We start from the raw sequence: 24,810 nt of genomic DNA on the forward strand, positions 1-24,810 counted from the left end.
TATTAAACCTGTAAGATACTAGTTATGTTACTCCCTCACAATTTAATTTATGTTATACCCAGCACGTATTTTGTACTCAGCTACATGTCTTTACAATAGTTAAGATTGTAATGCGTCCTCTTTTCTGAACGAGATTTGAATTTTAAAGCTTGTTTCTTGTTTAACGCCACACTAAGCAATATTCCACCTCGATAACGGCTCCTCGTACAACATCGAGACATCAGCAGGCAAACCAGTAATTGGTATTATAAGCAACGGTCCACGTGGTGGAGGTACGATGGTACGCAAGTCACCGCGTCTGACCACCCCATGCATTGTGACGCCTCTCACGAAAATGATAGGCGAAATGGGAATCCCTCGGGATTTGAATATTAACATGGTCTCACTATGTCTTATATATTTAGAAATACTTCTATATATCTCTACACAAAATGGATATGATATTACTCCATATTTTAACATTTTTTAATTAATTCATATAAAATGTGTGTACTATTTGTTAAGGTTGTCCATGAAAAGAGAGATTCAGTCGTTTCAAGCTTTAAAAAGACAATGTCAAATTTGCCACACATACCTGAACATGTCTGAGTAATTCATTGTTGGAATTCGAAAACCATCCTCGTCTTTTGTCAGTTTTCTTCATCTAATTTTAATATATTATTAAAAATTAATAATTTACAAATAAAACATAAACAGCATAGAAAAAATGAGTTGGATGGCTTCCCAAATATACTTTTGTAGAAAAGAAATATTTAGATCGCTATCAGAGAGTTTCAATGGTTTTACATGAATCAGCGAGCGCTGCTGTAGCGCCTACATTAATTTTACTATGCCCGCCGTGATATTGCTGGAATATTGCTAAAAGCGGCGTAAAACCGAACTCACTTACTCACTAATTTTACTATGACGCGAGTTATCGTTCTTGTTTGAAGTAGTTCTCGTATTCATACGTGCCAATATGGAAACCTCCGAGAGGGGCACGGGTCTACATTCGGCTGGTCTCGAACGAATGATATTAATGACTTCAAATACAGTGAATAATACTCACTTTGTACCTTTATCTGGTATACATTGAAATATTTACTGAGACTCACCTGACTGCAACGACCGTATGCCCTAGCTGGGCATACTCGATTCAATTCATTATATCTGAATATATGATAGTACTAAAAGTGTTAAACAACAGTTTCTGAATCATATTATAATCTAGCATTTCTCAGAGAATAGAATCAAGCAATTTGATTGGTCAGTGACTGACTTGTAAAACCGGTACAAACTGGAGTCACACGACGTCACAAAACGACTTGTACGAATGTGGTGACGTCATCGCATGCTGGCCCTCAGACATTGCAATACTTCCGGCGAGACGTCCAACTGTCACAGGAATTTCCTTGCCTTCCTTGTAATCATTGTTAAACCATGGTTTACGTATGTGAGAATTTGCAGAGGACTTCCGTATACATTCCTCAGCCATTTTATTAAGTTCATCAGAGAAAGGTTTTATAGTGTCGAGAACATCAAGAAAAAGATCAGGTTGCATTTAAATGTTCACTGAGTGCGGTGACAAACGTTGCCTAACCTTGCAGCAATATAAATGAAGGCTGTTCAGTCCAAATTACAAAGGACACTAAATTTACTGTAAAACAAAATATGACTTGTGATACTAGAAATGTTATTTACTTGATTGTTTGTAGTGGATGCAATAAAAAGTATATCGGAAAGACAGAACTTAAATTAAAAAGAAGAATGAATCTTCACCGTTCACAAATAAAGCAGCCACACAACCGCACGATTCCGCTCAGTGAACATGTGGAAACGGCAACTTTTTAGTTTTCCCGCTATATAAGCTAATTTTTTTATCATGAACCTACATTGTTTCAAAAAGAGCAACATTTCATTTAAGGATTGACTGTGTCGTTTTTATCCGTTGGCTTTATCCTGCCGAGAAACCTATCCATTATATGATAAATATATATACATGTTTCAATTTGTAAATCGACATGAAACCTCTCTTTCGTGTGATATATAAGCAAATATATATTTTGATTTGGTAACATAATTTTTAGGGGAGGTGCTGCCTATAGCTTAGGCCGAGAGTTACCTCCCTTTGCTCAAGCACACGTAATGACCAACAAGCTGCTTTGCAAATGTGCGCACATATAGCTTAGTAAACAGCATACGAAGCAATCCCACCGTCCGCACCCTGTATCAATCGGGTCTATTTCTGAATTAACCTTCAATTTGGGAATCAACACGTAACACTGTTGTAGGGAGTCATTATTGTTGGGAACACGATTTTGAAGTTTCAGTTTCATGGATCTGGTGGTCGCAGTAAAACAAACCGAATCAGTTAATAAAACAGTGCAAACAAGCCTTTCATTTGTTTTATTGAAGCACAATTGTTTCAGTTATTGGCGGCCATACATTGCATTATACAGTTAGGCTTCACCTACATAAGGTAAGCAGGTTATTACTTAAGATTCAGAATGTTGAGCATACAACAAGCTCTGCTGGAACTGACACATGTCTATATAGGGCTGAGCGACAAAGAGGTGACGTCATTGTTCAGTGAATGAAATGAGTGTTGAATATGAATGAATAATGCGTGGAAATGTGTTTTATTTCATTGCAATAGCGCAGCCAAAATATCAATGAATACCTATGGAGTGGAGCAACTAGCAGATCTGATGGACTGAAACACCACCGTCTTTTCCTCGCACAAAATTTCTGAAATACCGAAGTTCAACATGTTTCCACTTTCCCTGTGCTTCCAAAGTCCTGACGTGTTTTCTCCTATCTGCCAGTTCAGGGTTGTCATCAGTAAACCCGTTGTCGTAACTGGCCCAAATAACATATCCTCCTGGAAGAAAAACAACAGAAAGCGCCAACTGTGTATCTGATTCGAGTTAGTGATAAATAGTGATACAATATGTCGGCAAACTTCATCAACCAATGATTCAGAGTACAAAAGGCAGCTAAAGGGATCGGGTGGTCAGGCTCGGTGACTTGATTGATGCATGTCATCGTATCCCAATTGTGTGGATCGATGCTCATGATATTAATCACTGGATTGTCTTGTCCAGACTCGATTATTTACAGACCGCTTTCATATTGCTGGAATATTGCTGAGTGCGGCGTTAAACAACAAACCAACAATAACATATAAAACGTCAACGACAGTGAACAATTTGTCTCAATTATCTGTCGAAGTTTCATTGGACTGGAAAGGCAAAATAGTGGGTCGCGAACATAAAAAATGTTCATGGTATGTGCAAGCACCCACCTTTTTTGACAACCCTGATCATTTCTTCGTATGCCTTGATGGGCAGCTTCTTCAAAACTAGAACGTTCAGCACGGAACTCGTAATTGCGTCGTACGCATCTGAAACAGAATGAACCAACAACATGTGTCGATGGATACCGTCTCTCCTCACATTTACCACTATGCGGCAATCACTAAACCGGAGCTGAGGGGACTGAACAATTAGTCCGGTTTAGACAGGTTCGGATTAGTTAGATTATAGCAGGAGATAAAGAAACAGGTAATAAAGATAAAGTTGAATGAAATACATATTTAAGTAAGTTAATGGACAGAAATCCGAATTCCACTGTACATGTGACACTGGGCCGGGAGGATGGCGTGGTGGTTTAGGGCGCCGGAATTCACGTTGCAGAGTTGCGTCCCTTAGTTGTACTATGATCAACTGAGAGTGGGTTCGAAGCCCTGGTTTCTACCTGACCGTGAACCGTTGTTTGTCAGCACCTTTCCCTTTACGTTGGCTTCTCTTTACGAAGGCGTTTATGTGCTGACTGAGTGAGTTGGGCTTTTCACCGCTTTAAACAGTATTCCAGTTATATCACGGCGTGTCAGCTTCATGTGGGAGGAAAGCCCGAATGATGCAGGTCTCAGACGTTTACCACTTAGGTGAAATCTACGAGCATGGGTATGGTGTTGACAAACCTCGAAATATAATAGGGGAGAACAAGTAAACGTCTTGGACCAGCATCAAGCTGTCAAGATTATACAACTGGAATACTGTTAAAAGCGGCGTTAAACCCAACTCACTCACTCACTATTATTACTGGGAACAAACAAGTGCAATTTCAGCTACATTAGTCACGTGGTTTCTGGAGGGTGTGTGAAGTGTATTTTGTGAGAATTTCGGAGCCTGATCAAAGAGTAAAAATTAAATTATCGCAAAATGTAAACCATGATTATGTTGATCCCAACTCCACATGGAAATGAATGGCTGATTAATGGTCAAGAATAGCTGTTTCAATACTGCTGTCGTGGGCTGTCAAGCTGTGACGTCATGCATGATGTGACGTCACTCGGGGTGAGATCGACTGCGGTAAAAGACATCAAACTAGCAAAAGCAGTTGTTCCAAATGATGGATGTGGTTGACAAATTTGTTCCAGAAAAAATCATTATACCAAACAATACCAAAGACCTTACAGCGTTGGCTAGACATACTGGCTGTTTGAAACAGTGTGTAGCCTGGGATTTCGGAAAGAAAAATGTAAGAAATAGATAAGATAAGAACAGATAAGAAATTTACTTTACAATGTCGGTGACTTGGCTCTGTATATATCATTGTACACCGATGGCACGACTCGTCCCAAATACGTCTGCCTGGTCCACACAAATATGTATAGGTTGTGATAGTTGTGTAATATATTTTCATTGCTGCGTTAAACAGCATTCACTCACACCCATTCACTCATTCACCTGTGGCTGCATCCAAAGTGTTGTCGCCTATTTCTCCAACTGTGTAACGGTCGTATAGCCCTTTCTCTCTGGCTACATTCAACATCCCCTCACTTGCATCCAAAGCGTCTATTTTCCTGAATCCATGTTTTCGAAGCTAATAGAAACAAAATAAATATACACTGATTCAAGATGGACAATTCCTCAAACGTATGGAATAAAAATGATGCGATAATGATTAAAAAAACACATGCTTCTAGTCGGAGTCGTTCAATGGACTCTGCTTACAACACGAGTCGTACAATGGACTCTAGTAGTGTAACACAGAACCCTAGCCCGTAAGCCAGCAGGAGTTATCTCCCTTTACCTCCCTACCGGAAGCGCGCGCCACGTCCGGTTCCGGGAGGCGTGTGCCTCCAAGGTAACGTCACGTCCGATTCCGGAAGGCGTGAGCCTCCAAGAGGGCGGCACTTCCGGTTCCGGGAGAGGGCGTGTGCGCGCATGCATCAAAGATGGCGGCGGGGGAGGTGAGGAGGGTGTGGGGGTTCTTTTGAGGTTGGGTTGTTTGTGTTTGGCAATGATCAAAGCGTTTCTTTCAGGAGAGTTGGGTGGCCCTGAAAAGGGCCGTTTGGAGAAGAAAACCCACCAACACTGGAACGGGAACGGGAACTGGAACGGGAACGGAACGGAATGGAGCTGGAACCGGAACTTCACTCTTGGAAGGTGGGAAATCTTCTTCATTCACGTTGCTCTGATTCGCATTCTCGCACAAATAGTGCAAGAGAGTAGCTGCTACGTTCTTGTGCCTCACCACCCCCGTCAGCTCGAGGTAGGCACAGTCAGGGGACCACTTGAGGTGTTCCACCCAAGGATCGTCGTGGGACGCCAATCTTCTAAGCCGCAGGCTGCAATGAAAGCAGTTCATGCTATCGGTACTTTTCGTGTACATTTAGCCCGCATGGGCCATCTATGCAGTGGTGTGGCTCATCTGCATCGGCCTCGCCTCAAACGAGGCTAGTCTTCTTTCAAAGTGTTGATGGGGCGACAAGGGCTTACTGGGCGGCGTCCTACCATCATAAGAATCCGTACTGTCAGATCTCTGGGCCCTGCAAGATTCCGTACTATCAGTCTCCAGAAGAATCCTGGTCCACAAGCATCTGTACTATCAGTTACCACGGTCCCCTCACAAGCATCCATACAGCTCTTCGTCTCTGCCATTCTCAATGCGATGATATTTTTTAATAATTGAAACTGAACCCTCTCGAGTTTTTGCTCTCTGTTTATAGGAGAGGGACCAGATGCCCGCTGATTGGTCCAACACGCTGGGCCCTGATTGGGCCGACACGCAGTTTGCGGATTGGTCCGTCCCGGTGCCTGGCCTGAGCCTTGTTTTTTTCCAAACAGGCCCGACCCTTGTGTTTCTTTTCCATAGGAACAGGCATGGTCCATTGGAGAGAAAGCACAACTGCTGTTCGACCAATCAGAGACCCGCACAGGGCGTGTGCCGTCTCTGATTGGTCGAAAACCCAAGCTTCTGATTGGTTGATTTTCGATCCTGTTTTTTCTAGGATGTGCATGTCAATCCACATCCTAAAGACAACACAACACATTTTTTTTTCAACTTTTTAATTCCACAGCTCACATGAACCAAGACACAAAACAAAAGCCACAGGATAAGGGGCGTCGCTGTGATTTTTGTGAACAGGAAAACATTTGCAACTAGGGTGTGAAGGTGTGAAGGTATGTACACTCATAAAACCAGTGAACAGGTACTTTGTCAGTGGGGTGAACGTATGTACACTCATAAAACTCAGTGAACGTATGTACACTCATAAAACTCAGTGAACAGGAACTTTGTCAGTAAGGTGAACGTAGATTCAGTGAAGGAAGTGTGACATGACCGTCTGTCTTTGCTCTTTTTACACCATTATGTAAACGATCTATTTCCAGAATATTTTTGTATTCCTCATAGCAGAAGAGGGTGACCGGGGTCTTGAGAGCTTGTCCAAACTGGATTTCCAAACCCAACTTGCCAGTGTGTCAAGGATAGTTGATGCCTTCATCAGTGCCAAGGTCTGGTGTGAGATCCACCACCCACAAGGTGCAACCTTGAGTAAAGGCCTTGAGAGACACCTCACAGGTCTCAGGCCGCCACAGCTGTCCAGTGTTCTGGAACAGATTCATGAAGACTTGTTTCAAATGGGCGCTGTTGTTGCTGAAGTCGCTTTTCATTTCCGTTTCATGGACTTCCTGTCCATTGAGTTTCAGCTTCATCATGGTGACATGGTTGTGTTTGAAGTTGATCCTGATCCTTGTGAAAGTTTCAACCTCCGTTCGGGATGTCACGGGCTGTCACTTGCATACGGGAAAGGGGATACTTGGCAGTCACCCCTGCGTTCAGACTGGACACATGTTTTTCTTGGACAGCAGGATCTATGATGAGTTGACGAACATAAAATTCGGCTTTGGTCACGGCTATTTTGTAGACACCATCAGCAGCACACATGAAGAATAATACATCGGGACTTCAAAGCAATTCCAGTTTCATAGGGACACCATCTTGCAGATAACAGTCTTGAAGAAACAGGTCACAGTGTAGACGCCCTGTGAGTTCCACTTCTTTGGTGGGCACGATAAGATCACGTCGAGTTCTGACGCCCGTGTTTCTTACATCAGCATTTGCATCAAGATTAAAGGCGTCCATTTTACCAGCACTATCGGTAAACCATCCAGGACATTGAAGGTGAGATGTTTTGGCTCCTGCATCATAACTCAGAAGGGTTTCGTTGTTGTTGTTCCTCCATGAAGTCTAACACCCGAATTTCTGACACGCCGGCAATCTCTTAAAATCAACTCTTAGTTCTCACGTTAGACCGACCTTTCATGAACTCTGACCGACGAAAAGACATTAGCTAATCAGAAGGCAACTTTCTCATGCTTTAAGGCACTTATTGCAAATTGGCGACTACACTTCGAAACATATTTTGACAAGTTCTCGCTTAAAAATTTGAAACCTGAACAAAAGAACATTCTCTTATGGCTAAGATATGGTACAGATTGTATGGATTCAGTCGTTAAGCCCGTAACTATCGTTCAGAATACCCCGTTTTAAAGTTTTCGAAGCTGCATGATTAAAAATCACATTCCGACTGTCACTTTCATGATCTGGTAAGCGACACTCTGTTTTTCGGATGAAGGTCGTCCTGACGTGACCCCTAACGGGATGTCCTCAGATCTTTGTTAAGCGGTAGCGAGAACTAAGATCTGATTTTAATGAGATTGCACATGACGGTTGTATGACTTGACCATCTGGGGTAAGACTTTCAAATAGTGTCTGGTCCCATGCTGAGTGAAGTATCCCCACATTTTATTTTTCAGAGTCCTTTGAAACCGTTCCTCAATGGCTGCTTTAGTTTCAGGATTTTGACTGGTTTAGAAATGAATGCCGTTCTTTATAATGAGATCTCTGAAAGTGGGGTTGACAAATTCTTTGCCTTTGTCGGTTTGCAGGTGGTCGACCTTTGGCTTGTTGCATCAGCAAGGTTTGAAAACCTTCCGTCAAAGCAGAACTGCACTTGGTCTTCAGGGGTTGCACCCATGCCATCTTTGAAAACACATCAATCACACACAGCAGATATTTGAACCCTTTGTTGTCGTCTTGAAAGGCAATCATGTCACTCAAGTCTGCTTGCCAAAATTCATCGACGCCTCCCACACGATAGTGGTCTCTTGGAAAGGAGCGTCTCTTTTTGTTCTCTTTTTGGGACTTTGCGGGCAGAACGTGGGGAAGGGGAAACTGGTTGTTGGGTGTTCTTTGTGTTGAGTGTTGTTGTTGTTGAGTGTTGTTGTTGTTGCTGCTGCTCCTGCATCCATTGCCATCGTTGAGGATTTCCAATCATTTCATGGGGAACATGACTGTTGGCCAAATGGTGACTCAAAATGGTCCAACCTGCAGGCCCCTTTTTGTTTTTTGGTGATGCACTAAATTGTTGATCAAGTCTGACATGTGTGTGCTAGGGACAAGTTTCCCTTCAACGGTCAGGGTTCCCTCAGGAGTCCAATTCAAGGCGGGATTGTTTTGAATCCTTGTCATCAAATTTATGGCTTTACTGGTCATGGTTTTAGGAACACTCATGACCACTTCGTCTATCACTTGTTGAGGTGGGGCAGGTCTACCTGTTGTGCCCATCGTTGATGGTGGTGGTGGTGTCACTTTGGGTTGGTGTGGTTTGGTGGTGGTGGTGTTGTGCTGTTGGCGCTGCAATTCTAGCATGTGTTGCAACAGTTGGTTGTATTCTTGTTCCCGCATGTGAAAAGGCTGCTGTGACCTCTGCATCAACGTGTCCATCTCTTCCAAATTTTGGAGACGTTTCTTTTCCAAGAGAGGGGTGTGAAGAGTCTGACGATAATGTTGTTTGGTGGCTTGTAGAATTTGCCATGTTTCTTCAAGCACCACCACCACACCTACGCTTGGGGTAGATGATGCGGTAGTCTATTGTGGTGGCTTGGTCCTGCACACATGATCCGATGAGGGAGACGCACCCTGATTTTTTCCCAACAATCATCCACCCCGGCTACATTCAAACCGGCTACATTCCCCGGAGGAAAGGCTCATAGTAAGAGCCCCCTGGCTCCATCCCCCGGAGGAGGAAAGGCTCCCTGTCAACAGTGGTCCACCAAGGCTGCTCGTCAGAGCATTCCGGCACCATCCCTTGGAGAAGGAAAGGTTCCCCCGTTAACAGCGAACTACCAAGGCTGTTTGTGCGAGCACCCCGGCTCCATCCCTCGGAGGAGGAAAGGTGTTATGATACACATAGTGGATTCAGGGACGATGTCTTCACCATCGGAGGAGTGGGGCGAATAGTTGACTCACTTCTGGTAAGGGGAGTTAACTCCTGCTTGCTTATGGGCTAGGGTGCAATGATACACTACTGACTTTGCTCATAGTCTGAGTCGTACAATGGACTCTGCTTACGATGGGAAATCGTAAAGTGGTGATTTCTTATGATTAAGGGAATGACTTGCATCACTTTTATTTGACACTTTTGTGAAACATGGGTATAGTGATGACGAACCTGGAAAAAATAATCATGGCGAATCTGGGATTTTTTACCCACGATCGTAGGTTTCTCCTACACCCAAGAGACGCAAGACGTCTTAGACGGCGCACCAAATGTTTGAACATGATGGTTAATAAGTAAGTGAACTAAACTCCTGCAATGGTGTTAACACGTGACCGAAACTTTTCGCGCCATTCAGTGATCACGAAAAGCCGGACACTCTAAAGGACAAATGACTTCTCCCAAATTCATCGTTCTGTGATCTAAATACCTATGTGAGTGAGTGAGTATGGTTTTACGCCGCTGTTAGCAATATTTCAGCAACATCACGTCGGGGGACATCCAAAATGAGCTTCACACATTATATCCACATACGATAACTTGAGTATTCATGATTGGAATTTGACCGAACTTAATACACATGGTCTCGATCGCATCAGTTTGGGATCTTGGTCAAGGTCAAGGTTTCACAGAGGTCCAACCTCAAGACATTTTGGTTTAATAACCAAGATATCAAGGTATTCTTTAGTCAGTGAAATAGACTATAATTAAATCAATGGAGGAGTAGTAACCGAGTGTAAAATGAGTATCCAAATGTAAATTAAAACTGCGATACTTCGTATTTTCTTCTTACCTCGACTGAACACTTCCCAGTGCCAGCTGCTAAATCCAAAATTCTGACATTTTCTCTGTTCCTAGGAAACCGTTCGGCCGTCGTTGTCGCCAGTTCCTTTTGACCCTGGGAATTGAGGACTGTTATTACCTGTGAAACACGAAATAAACCAACATGTGACAGTTGGAAAGAGCTCACCACAAGTTCACAGTATACCTGCGCAACTACACGCGTCCGTGTTCGCTTTTGTTTATTCCAACTTTTGGTTGAACCGCCACTTCCGGTTGGTATGTTGATGTTATGGTTGCAGAATAAACTGCATTGAGTTGAGACTGCGGTGTTGACTAATCCTTGGCGCTGGGGTCATGATGAATCACGTTGGAGGAAACGTACGTCCTCATGTTTTCTTACATTATTGATATGTACAAAACAAAAACGTTAAGGATCGTGAATTTTTATGCACACAGTATATTCATATTACTTTTGATCAATTCCATTGTCCTAGAAAATACTTGAATATAATAATGCATCCATCTTCCCGAGTCAAGGGAGTTAACTGACTATAAATGTCCAGTTTCCACCCCTGCCAAACTATTTTCCTGGGCTTGATCGTAGCACCACCAGTGGCTAATACGAGTTATGTCCCTCCTATTCCTCCCCTGTGGAGCAATCAGATTCCACCTCTCGTATCACTTGCATTTGCTTCAAACAAAAGGGCGGCGCCCAATCAAGACGATCCGACCATTAATCAAGATCTATGTTGTGATAAAACGGGTCTTACATCGCGAAGGTCATCAAATCACGTGAGCACCTTGATTAAAATCATGAAAAGTTTGTGAAAATATCTGTTGACAATGTTCGCAGTGCACATACTTTGCAATCAATTGAAATCTGCATGACAGTTTACGGACCGGATTTCGATTTCGTTCCCCGATTGTGATTTGACTATGCATAGACTCGTTAGTCCAGTCAAAATGTAAGTCCATAATACCAGCCTTGTTCGGCAAGGAGGGAAACTGGACTTTAATAGTCAGAACTTGCCCCGGCTTTACAAGAGAAGTGGGACGGACTACCTCAAATCGCCATGGGGAGACTTTTACGTCGAGTGAATGAATGTTTGACAAAATGTGGCGGTATTGTGCACCAATGATCCCAAACTGTCAAGTTTGAAATTTTCTAAGTTACCCCTATCGTCCTTCTAGATCGTTGGCGTCATAACATCTACTGTCATACTTCACCACCGGTTGCAACGTGTTTCCAGTTCATTCATTATTTCTATACAACTATTACTAGAAACTACTACTAAGACAGACAGACAGACAGACATACCTCGTCATAATCCTTTGCCGACTCGGAGAACCGATCGTACAGGGTTTGGTTGTCTAAATTGCCATCAACGGTTTTTGACCAGTGGTCACGAGCCACAGCTTTCTGTTCCTCGGTGGCGTCTGTAGAAAATTCCTGACTCATTGCGGACTGAAAGTATCCGTGAATAAGCTTGTGGTAATCTTGTGACTGAGCTTGTGGCAGTCGAGTGAATGAGCTTGTGGTATTCTTGAGACTGAGCTTGTGATGATCGTGTGACTGAGCTTGAATCATCAAGTGATTTCAAATTCAACGTTGCATCTCATTGTTCAAGCCATAAAGCGACGTGTCTCGACAAGAAATACAGGTTTGGAACAACAAGCGTCCTTGAGCTGAGACGTTTGGAACAACAAGCGTCCTTGAGCTGAGACGGGTATACAGAACACGTGGAAATTATAAAGCTAACCATGCATTTGCACTTGAGCAGAACAACGTGTTCTGACAGCACAGTGGTATTTTTTTCCTTGCTGTGTTTGAACGACCGTAGAAACTGTCGATAACTCGACACTAAGTATTACAAGCACATTTAAATGTGAAATGACATAGAAGCGTCTCACCAAACACCTTAAAAAACATCATCATCAACCTTGGAAAATTATTGTAGAGCAATTTGATTAATGGGTTCATTGGCGACATTCATCTCAATTTTGGCTTCGGTGTTGCACGTTCCTCATAACGGTCATTGCAGCAAAGAATGATATTAAAGACTAGAAACACAGTGAATAATATTCATTTGGCACCTGGTATACATTGAACTAGATTAAATATACTCAAGACACAAAAGTAATGCAACATTTGATTTCAACTACTTTAATGTCTTAGCTGAACATATACGATTCAATCTATTAAATCAGAAGGCATGATGATGGTACTAAAACCATTTCCTGAAACATTTTATTAATTTTCATTACTCAGAATAGAATCAAGCTATTTGATTGGTCACTGACTGACTTGTAAAACCTGCACAAATTGGAGTCACATGACGTCAAAAAAACGACTTGTGTGGATTTAGTGACGTCATCGCATGCTGGACCCCAGACATTGCAATACTTCCGGCGAGACGTCCACTTGTCACCGGAAAAGGTGTTGTTAAAGCCTAGTGTGATCAAGCAGCGGTCCACTGGATGAAATTGTATCTGTTGCCTTCTGGCCACCCTCTGTGAAAAGCCTTCTGCATTCACTGGATACACCCTACATGACTGTACACTTCTCACATACCTGAATACTCCTCACTAACTTAAGAAGATTATATGCAAAGCAGCATCTCTCAGGAGACCGGGTCTTCGTGTAGGACTTTCATTTCAGCATCATTGGAATAGATTTGTGTGTTACACAGTTCCCCCAAGTCCATTGTACGACTCCGATTAAAAGCAGAGTCCATCGTACGACTCCGACTATAAGCAGCGTCCATTGTACGACTCCGACTATAAGCAGAGTCCATTGTACGACTACGACTATAAGCAAAGTCCATTGTACGACTCCGACTATAAGCAGAGTCCAATGTACGACTCCGACTACAAGCAGAGTCCATTGTACGACTCCGACTATAAGCAGAGTCCATTGTGCGACTCCGATTAGAAGCAGAGTCCATTGTATGACTCTAACTATAAGCAGAGTCCATTGAACGACTCCGACTATAAGCAGAGTCCATTGTTGATCTATGTTATGATAAAACGGGTCATACATCGCGAAGTGCATCAAATCAGGTGAGCACCTTGATAAAAAACATGAAAAGTTTGTGAAAATATCTGTTTTCAACATCTTCCCAAAGCAAGGGAGTTAACTGACTATAAAAGTCCAGTTACAACCCTTGCCGAACAAAGCTGGTATTATGGAGTTACATTTTGGCTGGACTAACGAGTCTATGCGTAGTCCAATCACAATCGCGCAACGAAATCGAAATCCGGTTCATAAACCGTCGTGCAGATTTCGGTCGATTGCAGGATTTACAAAGCATGTGCACTGGGAACTCGTTGTCAACAGTTATTTTCCCAATCTTTTCATGTTTCTTATCAAGGTGCTCAGTTGTTTTGATGCACTTCGCGATGTAAGACCCGTTTTATGACAATATAGATCTTGATTATCGACCAGATCGTCTTGACTGGGCGCCGACGTTTTGTTTGAAGCAAATGCAAGTGATACGAGAGGTGGAATCTGATTGGTCCATAGGAGTGAGTGAGTGAGTATGGTTTTACGCCGCTTTTAGCAATATTCCAGCAATATCACGGCGGGGGACACCAGAAATGGGCTTCACACATTGTACCCATGTCGGGAATCGAACCCGGGTCTTCGGCGTGACGAGCGAACGCTTTAACCACTAGGCTACCCAGGCATTCCAACCTAGTTCGGCAAGGGTGGAAACTGGACTATTATAGTCTGTTAAATCTCTTGCCCCGGAAAGATGCCATTTCCATAACTGATGATCTGATATCGTTCAATAATGGTCAAGTAGTCAGTATTCCCTTCCACTGATTAACCCACCTGAACTAGACATAAAAGCGACCCATGAAACTGCCATATGTGTTTTATGTTTAGACCTATGCATACAGTTGGTTGGTTGGTTGGTTTGTTTGTTGTCTAACCCCACATTCAGCAATATTTCAGTAAATAATCGAATCTGGACCAGACAATCCAGTGACTGATATCATGAGCATCGATCCTCGCAATGTGGGATCGATGACATGTATCAACCAAGAGCACCCGATCCCGTTAGTCGCCTCTTACGACAAGCACAGTCGCTTTTTACGGCAAGCATGGGTTGCTAAACACCTATTCTACCCCGGATTTTCATGGGTCCTATGCATACAGAGTAATAAAACAACTGTGTGAATTGGCACTTACACATCCGATAGTGAAATATCTGGCTTTGATTGATGAAGGGAGTTTTGTTAATGCCAATGTAAGGTATTTGATTTAAGTTTCATCATTTTTCTCGTAAATTGTTTCACAGATGTTACACCTTAGGGCTTTGCCTCTGCTGATATATATGTCTGAAAGGCACTTTGCACGGCCACGTACAATGCCTCTACATGATTTGAAGGTTTTGTGCACTGAGACAACAATATTAGTATTTTCGAACTGGTGTGATTTAAGCAGATTTAGAGATAACTGTCTCTTTGCACATTCCAAAAGCAAGGAAGCAGACTGGAGACGGATGACATTTTTAATGTCGCCTACATATGCTTTCAACAGATTTTGAAACTCTGAAGGAGTTGATTTGAGGGGTCTCCATCAACTCAAAATCGTGGCCAAGATTCAACACTGTATGCAGATTCCTCTTCAGAAGATAATGCAGTATCTGTTTCCATATTGTTATATGGCGCTGTTATTTATTGTTATACAATGTTACAATTGTAATACATTGGTTCTGTTCGGATTCAGGAGAGGTTCAGAGTGTTGTGTTTTGGCAGTGGTAGTTGTCAGGAATGTAGTACTATCTAAGGTAAGCAGTGGTGCGGACGTTACTATATTTAGATGCATTTTGGAGTCAAGTGTCGTCTGGAAACTTCTAGAAAAACTAGACTAATCCAGTACTGTATAGAACCTTCCAAACGGGATTTAGACTATGTAAGTGGGCAAGTGCGTGCCTCACTCATCTCACATCTCAGATTACATCAAGACCAGCGGTCATTGTTTTCACCCTGGATATCCAGTCTTGGCCTATTTTGGATGCTTGGCCGTTGCTGATAGGTGAATTGTTATCACCGACATTTCGCTATTACCGCTGCCATTGTATTTTATACTGCCTCTCCATTGTGTACTGCCACTGTAATTGCTCAGCAGTAATTTGTCTTGATTTGTATACGGGGTTAATTTTGAAACACAATTGTTGATATTATAACATGACTTTGCCGCTTGTTGGTTTCACACTGATGTTTTTGCGTATATACATGTTTGTGTTTACTTCCAGTTTCAATTTGTAAATCGACATGAAACATCTTTATCGTGGGATTCAAGTTAATATATATTATGGTTTGATAATATAATTTTCAGGGGAGGCGCTACCTTTAGTTTAGGCCGAGAATTACCCCCCTTTGCTCAAGCACATGTAATGACCCACAAGCTGCTTTGCAAATGTGCGCACATATAGCTCAGCAAACAGCATACAAAGCAATCCTACCGTCCGCACCCTGTTGTAGGGTGTGATCATTGCTGGGAACAAGGTTGTGAAGTTTCAGTTTCATGCATCTGGTGGTTTGACTTTCTGAGGAGAAGATGTTTACGACGCATGGCGGAAGACAGACGCCGGAGAACAGACCAAGACATAAGCCAACTTTCAGTTAGGTGAGCTAAATGTTACATTAGATATATTTTTAATGAGGCAATGGTTGGTTTATTATCTTATATTTAGTCTTGTCCAGTCTAGTGTTTCAACTTTGAGGGAGAACCAGTGATGTTTACGAAAGGTTTTTTCGTCCCGAAGAACCTCAACTGACTTGTCAGTTTTGGTAACTTCGGTCATCGTGTAACAAATTTAATTAAAATGGATTTTTACTCACGAAAACGTGTGTCCCACACCCTTTTTTCGCTACAACATTTGAAAGATTTTTTTATAAATGCCGTAACAATAATAGCAAATAAACTGGTCATTTTTGTAACTTAGTAGGTCGCAGTAAAACAAACTTAATCAGTAAATAAAAAAGTGCAAACAATGCTTTCATTTGTTTTATTGAAGCACAATTGTTTCAGTTATTGGCGGCTAACATTGCATTGTACTGTTAGGCTTCACTTAAGTAAGGTGAGCAGTTAACAATTAATGACTAAAGATACAACAGCATACAACAAGCTCTACGGGAACTGAGTCTATATTGGGCTGAGCGACAAACAGGTGACGTCATTGTTTAGCGAATGCAATGAGTGTTGAACATGAATGAATAATGCCTTGCAGTTGTTCATATATAAACTGTATGGGTGCGTAGTGGAAATGTGTTTTATTTCATTGCCATAGCGCAGCCAAAACATTTATGAATACCTATGGAGTGGAACAACTAGCAGATCTGATGGACTGAAACACCACCGTTACTTCCTCGCAAATAATTTTTGAAATACCGAAGTTCCACATGTTTCCACTTTCCCTGTGCTTCCAAAGTCCTGACGTGTTTTCTCCTATCTGCCAGTTCAGGGTCGTCATCAGTAAACACGTTGTCGAAACTGGCCCAAATGATATATCCTCCTGGAAGAAAAACAACAGATAGTGCCAACTGAGTATCTGATTCGAGTTGTCTAAATAGTGATACAATATGTCGGCAAACTTCAGCAACCAATGATTCAGAGTACATTCTCATTTTTGTTACATGGATTTTATCCTTTCATATTTGTCCAGGTAATTCATGTTTCAGGTACAGATAACAGAAATATTCCAATATTATACTACTTTTACAATAATATAGCGACAGACCATTTCATATCCGGCGGGTGGGTGGGCGGAACAATATTTTTTTCCACAAATATTACTTTGCCAGATAACAAGTTCTTTTTCAGGAAGGGATGACAAAAATATTCCAATATTATATTACTTGAAAAATATTGAGGGACAGACAATTTAATAGTCGGCGGGTTTTGGGTGGGACCTATTTAACAATTGAATAATTCGTTCCAGAAAAATGACTTTGTCCTTTGGCCGTGACCGCATCAGCAAGAAAGTCCACCAGCATTATCACATGGACCCGTGAAGATCCGGGGTAGAAATGGTCTTCAGTAACCACCAGCATTATTACATGGACCCGTGAAGATCCGGGTAGAACTGGTCTTCAGCAACCCGTGCTTGCCGTACATGGCGACTATGCTTGTCATAAGAGGCGACTAAAGGGATCGGGTGGTCAGGCTCGCTGACTTGGTTGATGCATTTCATCGATCCCAATTGCCTGGATCGATGCTCATGATATTAATCACTGGATTGTTTGGTCCAGACTCGATTATTTACAGACCGCTGTCATATAGCTGGAATATTGCTGAGAGTGGCGTTTAACAACAAACCAACAACAACATAAAAAAGGTCAACGCCAGTGAACAATTGGTCTCAATTATCTGTCGAAATTTCATTGGACGGGAAAGGCAAAATAGTGGTTCGAGAACGAGAACATAACAAATTTTGCATGCACCTACCTTTTTTGACAACCCTGATCATTTCTTCGTAAGCCTCGATGGGCAGCTTCTTCAAAACTGGAACGTTCAGTCCGCAAATCGTAATTGCGTCGTACGTATCTGAAACAGAATGAACCAACAACATGTGTCGATGGATACCGTCTTTCCTCAAATTTACCACTATGCGGCAATCACTAAACCGGAGCTGAGGGGACTGAACAATCAGTCCGGTTTAGACAGGTTCAGATTAGTGAGATTATAGCAGGAGATAAAGAAACAGGTAATAAAGATAAAGTTGAATGAAATACATATACACAGTAAAAAAAGTGTTGCACCCCCTATACTTTTTCATGGAGGGGTGTTTTGAAAGGGTGTAAAGATAACCGAATTAATATTATAACCAGGATTTCATGTATACCAACAAACCAGTGTATTGTCTATACAATGAACTTAAATGGGGTATTCCATGACCTTATGGCATGTAATAATCTCATGCTGAACTTTTACGAAAAATGAACGAACAACGAAGACGCATTAAGTATGGTGACATCTCAATAATTTTTAGTGACCAAATTCATCCAATAGGGTAAGAATGTCATATGGAGATTTGACGAACACAGTAAGTCAATATCGAGAACTTCCACCAAGCACTTGGATCACAGCTTGGAGTCTTCGTCTCATACTCCTCACCAGACGTTGGAATCGCTCCATGGGCAGCTGCTGCCACTCCTCGTGTAATGCTGCTTCCAATTCACGCAAGTTCTGTGGAGGAGGGTCCCGACGATAAATCAGGCGTCCCAAAATGTCCCATACATGTTCCAGTGGATTCAGATCTGGACTCATTGCTGGCCATGGAATCTGCGTCAGAGCATTGTTGTGGATAACCTGGGTCACAGCTCGTGAACGATGTGGTCTGGCATTGTCATCCATGAATATCGGTCTGGTGGCCAGTGGATGATTGTCAAAATGGGGCACCACAACTGGATTCAGCACCTCTTGGATGTAGCGCTCCCCTGTCAAGTTGCCTCGTATGGTCACTAAATCAAGCTTACAATCAAATGAGAAGCATCCCCAGACCATAACAGATCCACCTCCATATGGTACAGTTGGCATGATGTTTCTTGCAGTATAAGCTGTTCCAGGACGCCTCCATACTCTCACTCTGCCATCCACAACATGCAGAAGGAACCTGCTTTCGTCCGACCAGTGGACTCTTCTCCAGGACCTCAAGTTCCAGTTCTGTCTCAGTCTACACCAGGCTAGACGTAGTCGTTTGTGGTTGTCTGTGAGTTTAGGTCGCTTGATAACCCTTCTGGACTTCAACCCTGCAGCTTTAAGACGATTTCTCACGGTCTGGGTACTGAACTGTTGACGAGGAAGCCAAAGACGTTTCAAGGTTGTGCTTGTAGCAAATGGATGACGCCTTACCACCCTCAACAACGCTCTGTCATCTCTAACTGTGGTCTTACGTGGTCTGCCAGAGGGTCTGCGATTCCTTACATCATTAGTTTGTGCGTGTTTTCTGACCAAACGGCTTATTGTTGAGTTGTGATGTCCGGTTCTTCTGCCAATCTCCTTGAACGAAAGACCTGCTCCATGAAGGCCAATAATCTGCCACTTGACTGCTTCTGACAATCGTCTACCCGGCATTGTGGGTTACAATAAACTGGGCTGTCAGAGAACATCTTTTATAGGCGATGTTGAGCTTAAGAAGATACTGCAATCTGCAAATGTCATGCACCATGCAATTCACGTGCTGATTGCTACGTTTTGGTGATCATCTTCCCTCCGAAAACATTACACATTTAACATCAGATCCCCAAGGAATACCTACCATTAAAACCAGAGTCGGGCGTTTTAAATGTTGTGATGTATCAAACGTATTAATGTGGGGGTGCAACACTTTTTTTACTGTGTATATTTAAGAAAGTAAATGGACAGAAATCCGGATTCCACTCTACATGTGACACTGGACCGGGAGGATGGTGTGGTGGTTTAGGGCGCCGGAATTCACGTTGCAGAGTTGCGTCCATTAGTTTTGCCATGATCAGGTAAGTGTGGGTTCGAAGCCCTGATTCGCCCTGATCGTGAACCGTGGTTTGTCAGCACCTTACCCTTCTCGCTGTCTTCACTACGTAGTAAGTGTCTAAAACCGTGCTCGTGGGTTTCACGGAAGTGGTAAACGTCTTAGACCTGCATCACTTAGGGCTTTCCTTCTACATCAAGCTGACACGCAATGATATAACTGGAATACTGTTAAAAGCGGTGTTAAACCTAACTCACTCACTCACTCACTGTTATTACTGGGAACAAGCAAGTAAAATTTCAGCTTCATTGGTCACGTGATTTCTGGAGAGCCTGATCAAAGAGTCAAAATTGAATTATCGCAAAACGTAAACCATGATGTTGATCCCAACGCCACATGGAAATGAATGGCTGATTAATGGTCAAGAATAGCTGTTTCAATACTGCTGTCGTGGGGTGTCAAGCTGGGTGAGATCGATTGCGGTAAAAGACATCAAACCAGCAAAAGCAGCTGTTCAGAATGATGGATTTGTTTGAAAAAATTGTCCCAGAAAAAATCTTTATACCAAACAATACCAAAGGCATTACAGCGTTGGCTAGACATGTTTGGTGTTTGAAACAGTGCAGCGCGGGATTTCGGAAAGGAAAATATACAACGGATAAGAAATTTACTCTTCAATGTTGGTGACTTGGCTCTATATATATCATGGGGGCACGGGTGGCCCAGTCGTCTAAGGCGCCGCGATTCGCAGTGCAGAGTTGCGTCCCTTGGGCACACCAGAAACCTATGATTGTGGGTTCGAATCCCGGTTCGCCCCGATTATGTTTCTAGGTTTGTCAGCACCATACCCGTGCTCGTGGGTTTCACGGAAGTGGTAAACGTCTAAGACCTGCATCACTTCGGGCTTTCCTCCCACATTAAGCTGACACGCCGTGATATAACTGGAATACTGTTAAAAGCGGCGTTAAACCCAACTCACTCACTCACTCACTATATATATCATCGTACACCGATGGCATGATGCGTCCATGATACGTTTGCCTGGTCCATACAAATGTGTATAGATTGTGATAGTTGTGTAATATATTTTCATTGCGGCGTTAAACAGCATTCACTCATTCACCTGTGGCTGCATCCAGGGCGTCGACTCCTAGTTCTCCAACTGTGTAACGGTCGTATCGCCCTTTCTCTCTGGCTACATTCAACATCCCCTCGCTTGCATCCGTACCGTCTATTTTCCTGAATCCATGTTTTCGAAGCTAAAAGAAACAAAACAAATATACACTTATTCAAGATGGACCATTCCTCAAACTTATGGAATAAGAATGATGCCATAATGATTCAAAAACACATGCTTCTAGTCGGAGTCGAACAATGGACTCTGCTTATAGCAGGAATCGTACAATGGACTCTGCTTATAGTCGGATTCGTACGATGGACTCTGCTTGTAGTCGGAGTCGTACAATGGACTCTGCTTATAGCAGGAATCGTACAATGGACGCTGCTTATAGTCGGAGTTTGACAATGGACTCTGCTTATAGCAGGAATCGTACAATGGACTCTGCTTGTAGTCGGAGTCGTACAATGGACTCTGCTTATAGTCGGAGTCGTACAATGGACTCTGCTTGTAGTCGGAGTCGTACAATGGACTCTGCTTATAGTCGGAGTCGAACAATGGACTCTGTTTATAGTCGGAGTCGTACAATGGATTCTGCTTGTAGTCGGAGTCGTACAATGGACTCTGCTTATAGCAGGAATCGTACAATGGACTCTGCTAATTGTCGGAGTTGGACAATGGACTCTGCTTGTAGTCGGAGTCGTACGATTGACTCTGCTTATAGTCGGAGTCGTACAATGGACGCTGCTTATAGTCGTAGTCGAACGATGGACTGTGCTTATAGTCGGAGTCGTACAATGGACTCTGCTTATAGTCGGAGTTTGACAATGGACTCTGCTTATAGTCGGAGTCGTACAATGGACGCTGCTTATAGTCGTAGTCGTACGATGGACACTGCTTATAGTCGGAGTCGTACAATGGACGCTGCTTATAGTCGTAGTCGAACGATGGACTCTGCTTATAGTCGGAGTCGTACAATGGACTCTGCTTATAGTCGGAGTCGTACAATGGACGCTGCTTATAGTCGTAGTCGTACGATGGACACTGCTTATAGTCGGAGTCGTACAATGGACGCTGCTTATAGTCGTAGTCGTACGATGGACACTGCTTATAGTCGGAGTCGTACGATGGACTCTGCTTACAATGGGAATCGTAAAGTGGACTCTGCTCTTAGCAGAGATTTCTTAGAATTAAGGAAATGATTTGCATCGCTTTTATTTGACACTTTGGTGAAACACACGAGCATGGGTATTGTGCTGACGAACTTAGGAATGGAGGAGTAGTAACCAAGTGTAAAATTAGTATCCAAGTGTAAATTAAAACTGCGATACATCGTATTTTCTTCTTACCTCGACTGAACACTTCCCAGTGCCACCCGCTATATCCAAAATTCTGACATTTTCTCTGTTCCTAGGAAACCTTTCGGCCGTCGTTTTCGCCAGTTCCTTTTGACCCTGGGAGTTGAAGACTGTTACTACCTGTGTAACACGAAATAAACCAACATGTGACAATTGGAAAGAGCTCATTACAAGTTCACAGTATACCTGGGGCCATGATGAATCACGTTGGAGGAAACGTGCCTCGTTCAGTTTTCTTACATTACGGATATGTACAAAACCAAAAAAAGTAAAAGATGATGAATTTTTATGCACACAGTACATACATATTACTTTTCCATTTCATGGTCCTAGAAAATACTCGAAAAATAATAATGCATCCATCTTCCTGAGGCAAGGGAGTTAACTGACTATAAATGTCCAGTTTCCACCCTTGCCGAACTGTGGTGGAATTCCTGCCTCGATCGTAGCGCAACCAGTGGCTATTGCGGGTTTTGTCCCTTCTATGCCTCTCCTATGGACCAATCAGATTCCACCTCTCGTATCACTTGCATAATTCAAACAAAATGGCGGCGCCCATGTTGTGATAAAACGGGTCTTACATAGCGAAGTGAATCAAATCACGTGAGCACCTTGATTAAAAACATGAAAAGATTGGGAAAATATCCGTTGACAACGAGTTCGCGGTGCACATACTTTGCAATCGATTGAAATCTGCATGACAGTTACGAACCGGATTTCGATTTCGTTGCGCGATTGTGATTGGACTATGCATATAGACTCGTTAGTCCAGCCAAAATGTTACTCCATAATACCAGCCTTGTTCGGCATGCTGTCGCGCATGCTAGTGTATCACACGCTTGCCGCCGTAATTAGGGCATGGGGTGAGGTGAGGAGAGGTGAAATGGGGTTTTACGTCGCGTTCAAAATATGCATTGTATAATATCAGCGAGTCCCGGTGCCATTCATAAATTCATATACTCTCCATAACAATTAGGGGAGAGTCGAGAGAGTATCGGGTGATGGAAATGGATGGATAAGCAAAGGAAGGACTAGGTGTCACATGGCAGTTAACAGAACGTGTTAGCGAGGTACTATAAGGGTGAGAGGGTTTGAGATGACTTCATAAAAAATGGGCCATTCTCCAACGACTGGACAGGGTGGCATATTCCGAATCTCTCCCCCCCCCCCCCCCCCCCCCCCCCCCCGTGCTTTGCGGGGCCGATCATTAATATTTTATGTTTGCAGTATCCTTTTCCAAAATCTTCAATCACAGACTGAGACACATTGAACATATTGGCTTTCTTGAGTTCTACCAGTCTGAATCATGCCAATAGCCATTAGGCGTCCATCACGTTGTAGACGATCTGATCACAAATACTGCATTAAAGTAGAGCGATATGACGACCTTTCGCTAAAATGTCCAAAATCATGGCCCCCTACCCACGTGCACGGACGAAATGAACGTCAAGCCAATATCAACCTGAGACCTCATGACAGGTTTGGGTGAGGATCGGGTTATGGTGTGGGGTGACATTGCAATGACTGACCAAACCCCACCCCATATTGTTCCACGAAGGGTCACTGGATATTACTATCGGGACAACATACTGACACCCTTTGTTGTCCCGTTTGCAAGGCGTGTGGGTCGACATTTTGTTTTTCAGGATGACAAGGCCCGTGCTCACCGTGCACAAATCGTCAGTGCTAACCTCCAGCAGAACAACATCCATAGAATACCATGACCAGCAATGAGTCCAGACCTTTCTCCATTGAACACGCCTGGACATACTAAGGAGACTGAACACGTTGGCTGAACTTGCGCAGGCTCTACAAGAGGAGTGGGACAGACTACCTCAAATCGCCATGGGGAGACTTTTACGTCGAGTGATTGAATGTTTGACAAATCGTGGCGGTATTGCGCACAGCTGATCCCAAACTGTCAAGTTTGAAATTTCCTAAATTACCCCTTTCGTCCTTCGAGATCGTTGGCGTCATAACATCTTCTGTCATACTTCACCACCGGTTGTAATGTGTTTCCAGTTCATTCATTATTTCTATACAACTATTACTAGAAACTACTACTAAGATACAGACAGACAGGCAGACAGACAGACAGACATACCTCGTCATAAGCCTTTGCCCCCTCTGAGTACCGATCGTACAGGGTTTGGTTGTCTAAGTTGTCATCAACGGTTTTTGACCAGTGGTGACAAGCCACAGCTTTCTGTTCCTCGGTGGCGTCTGTAGAAAATTCCCGACTCATTGTGGGCTGAAAGTATCCGTGAATGAGCTTGTGATGATCGTGTGACTGAGCTTGTGATGATCGTGTGACTGAGCTTGTGATGATCGTGTGACTGAGCTTGTGATGATCGTGTGACTGAGCTTGTGATGATCGTGTGACTGAGCTTGCATCCACAAGTGATTAAAAGTTTGACGTCGCATCGGCATTATTCCACCTATAAAGCGACTGTCTCGACAAGTAATTATATACGAAAA

At 43.0% G+C, this 24,810-nt stretch overlaps 2 protein-coding genes across 5 annotated transcripts in view; both read right to left on the reverse strand.

Moving 5' to 3' along the window:
* The window catches only part of LOC124137823 (methyltransferase-like protein 27), a 31,469-nt gene extending 28,673 nt beyond the window's left edge, over positions 1–2,796 (reverse strand). Inside the window, exons 1-2 of the mRNA XM_048397476.1 lie at positions 2,660–2,796; positions 575–643 (exon numbers count right to left, since the gene is read on the reverse strand). Coding sequence (XP_048253433.1) covers positions 575–643 — 69 coding nt within the window. The 5' untranslated portion in view covers positions 2,660–2,796. The remainder of the gene's footprint in view (positions 1–574; positions 644–2,659) is intronic.
* Positions 2,371–24,799, reverse strand: LOC124137108 (methyltransferase-like protein 27). 4 transcript variants are annotated; one of them, XM_046503623.2, is made up of 6 exons: positions 24,437–24,799; positions 22,324–22,452; positions 20,981–21,116; positions 17,853–17,951; positions 16,797–16,920; positions 10,404–10,532 (listed from the first exon to the last, which is right to left on the reverse strand). In XM_046503623.2, the coding sequence occupies exons 1-6, from the start codon at positions 24,575–24,577 to the stop codon at positions 10,529–10,531; spliced, it is 633 nt and encodes a 210-aa protein (XP_046359579.2). In that variant the 5' UTR covers positions 24,578–24,799; the 3' UTR covers positions 10,404–10,528. The 4 variants fall into 4 exon arrangements, with proteins under 4 accessions (XP_046359269.2, XP_046359497.2, XP_046359579.2 ...); XM_046503313.2 differs by lacking the exons at positions 16,797–16,920; positions 17,853–17,951; positions 20,981–21,116; positions 22,324–22,452; positions 24,437–24,799 and adding exons at positions 2,371–2,860; positions 3,284–3,382; positions 4,731–4,866; positions 11,712–13,196; XM_046503468.2 differs by lacking the exon at positions 10,404–10,532 and having other exon boundaries at positions 16,398–16,920.
* Positions 24,800–24,810: the final 11 nt, after the last annotated feature.

This window comes from Haliotis rufescens, unplaced genomic scaffold, assembly GCF_023055435.1.
Source record: "Haliotis rufescens isolate VD_foot unplaced genomic scaffold, xgHalRufe1.0.p SCAF_17, whole genome shotgun sequence".
NCBI classification, from domain to species: domain Eukaryota; kingdom Metazoa; phylum Mollusca; class Gastropoda; order Lepetellida; family Haliotidae; genus Haliotis; species Haliotis rufescens.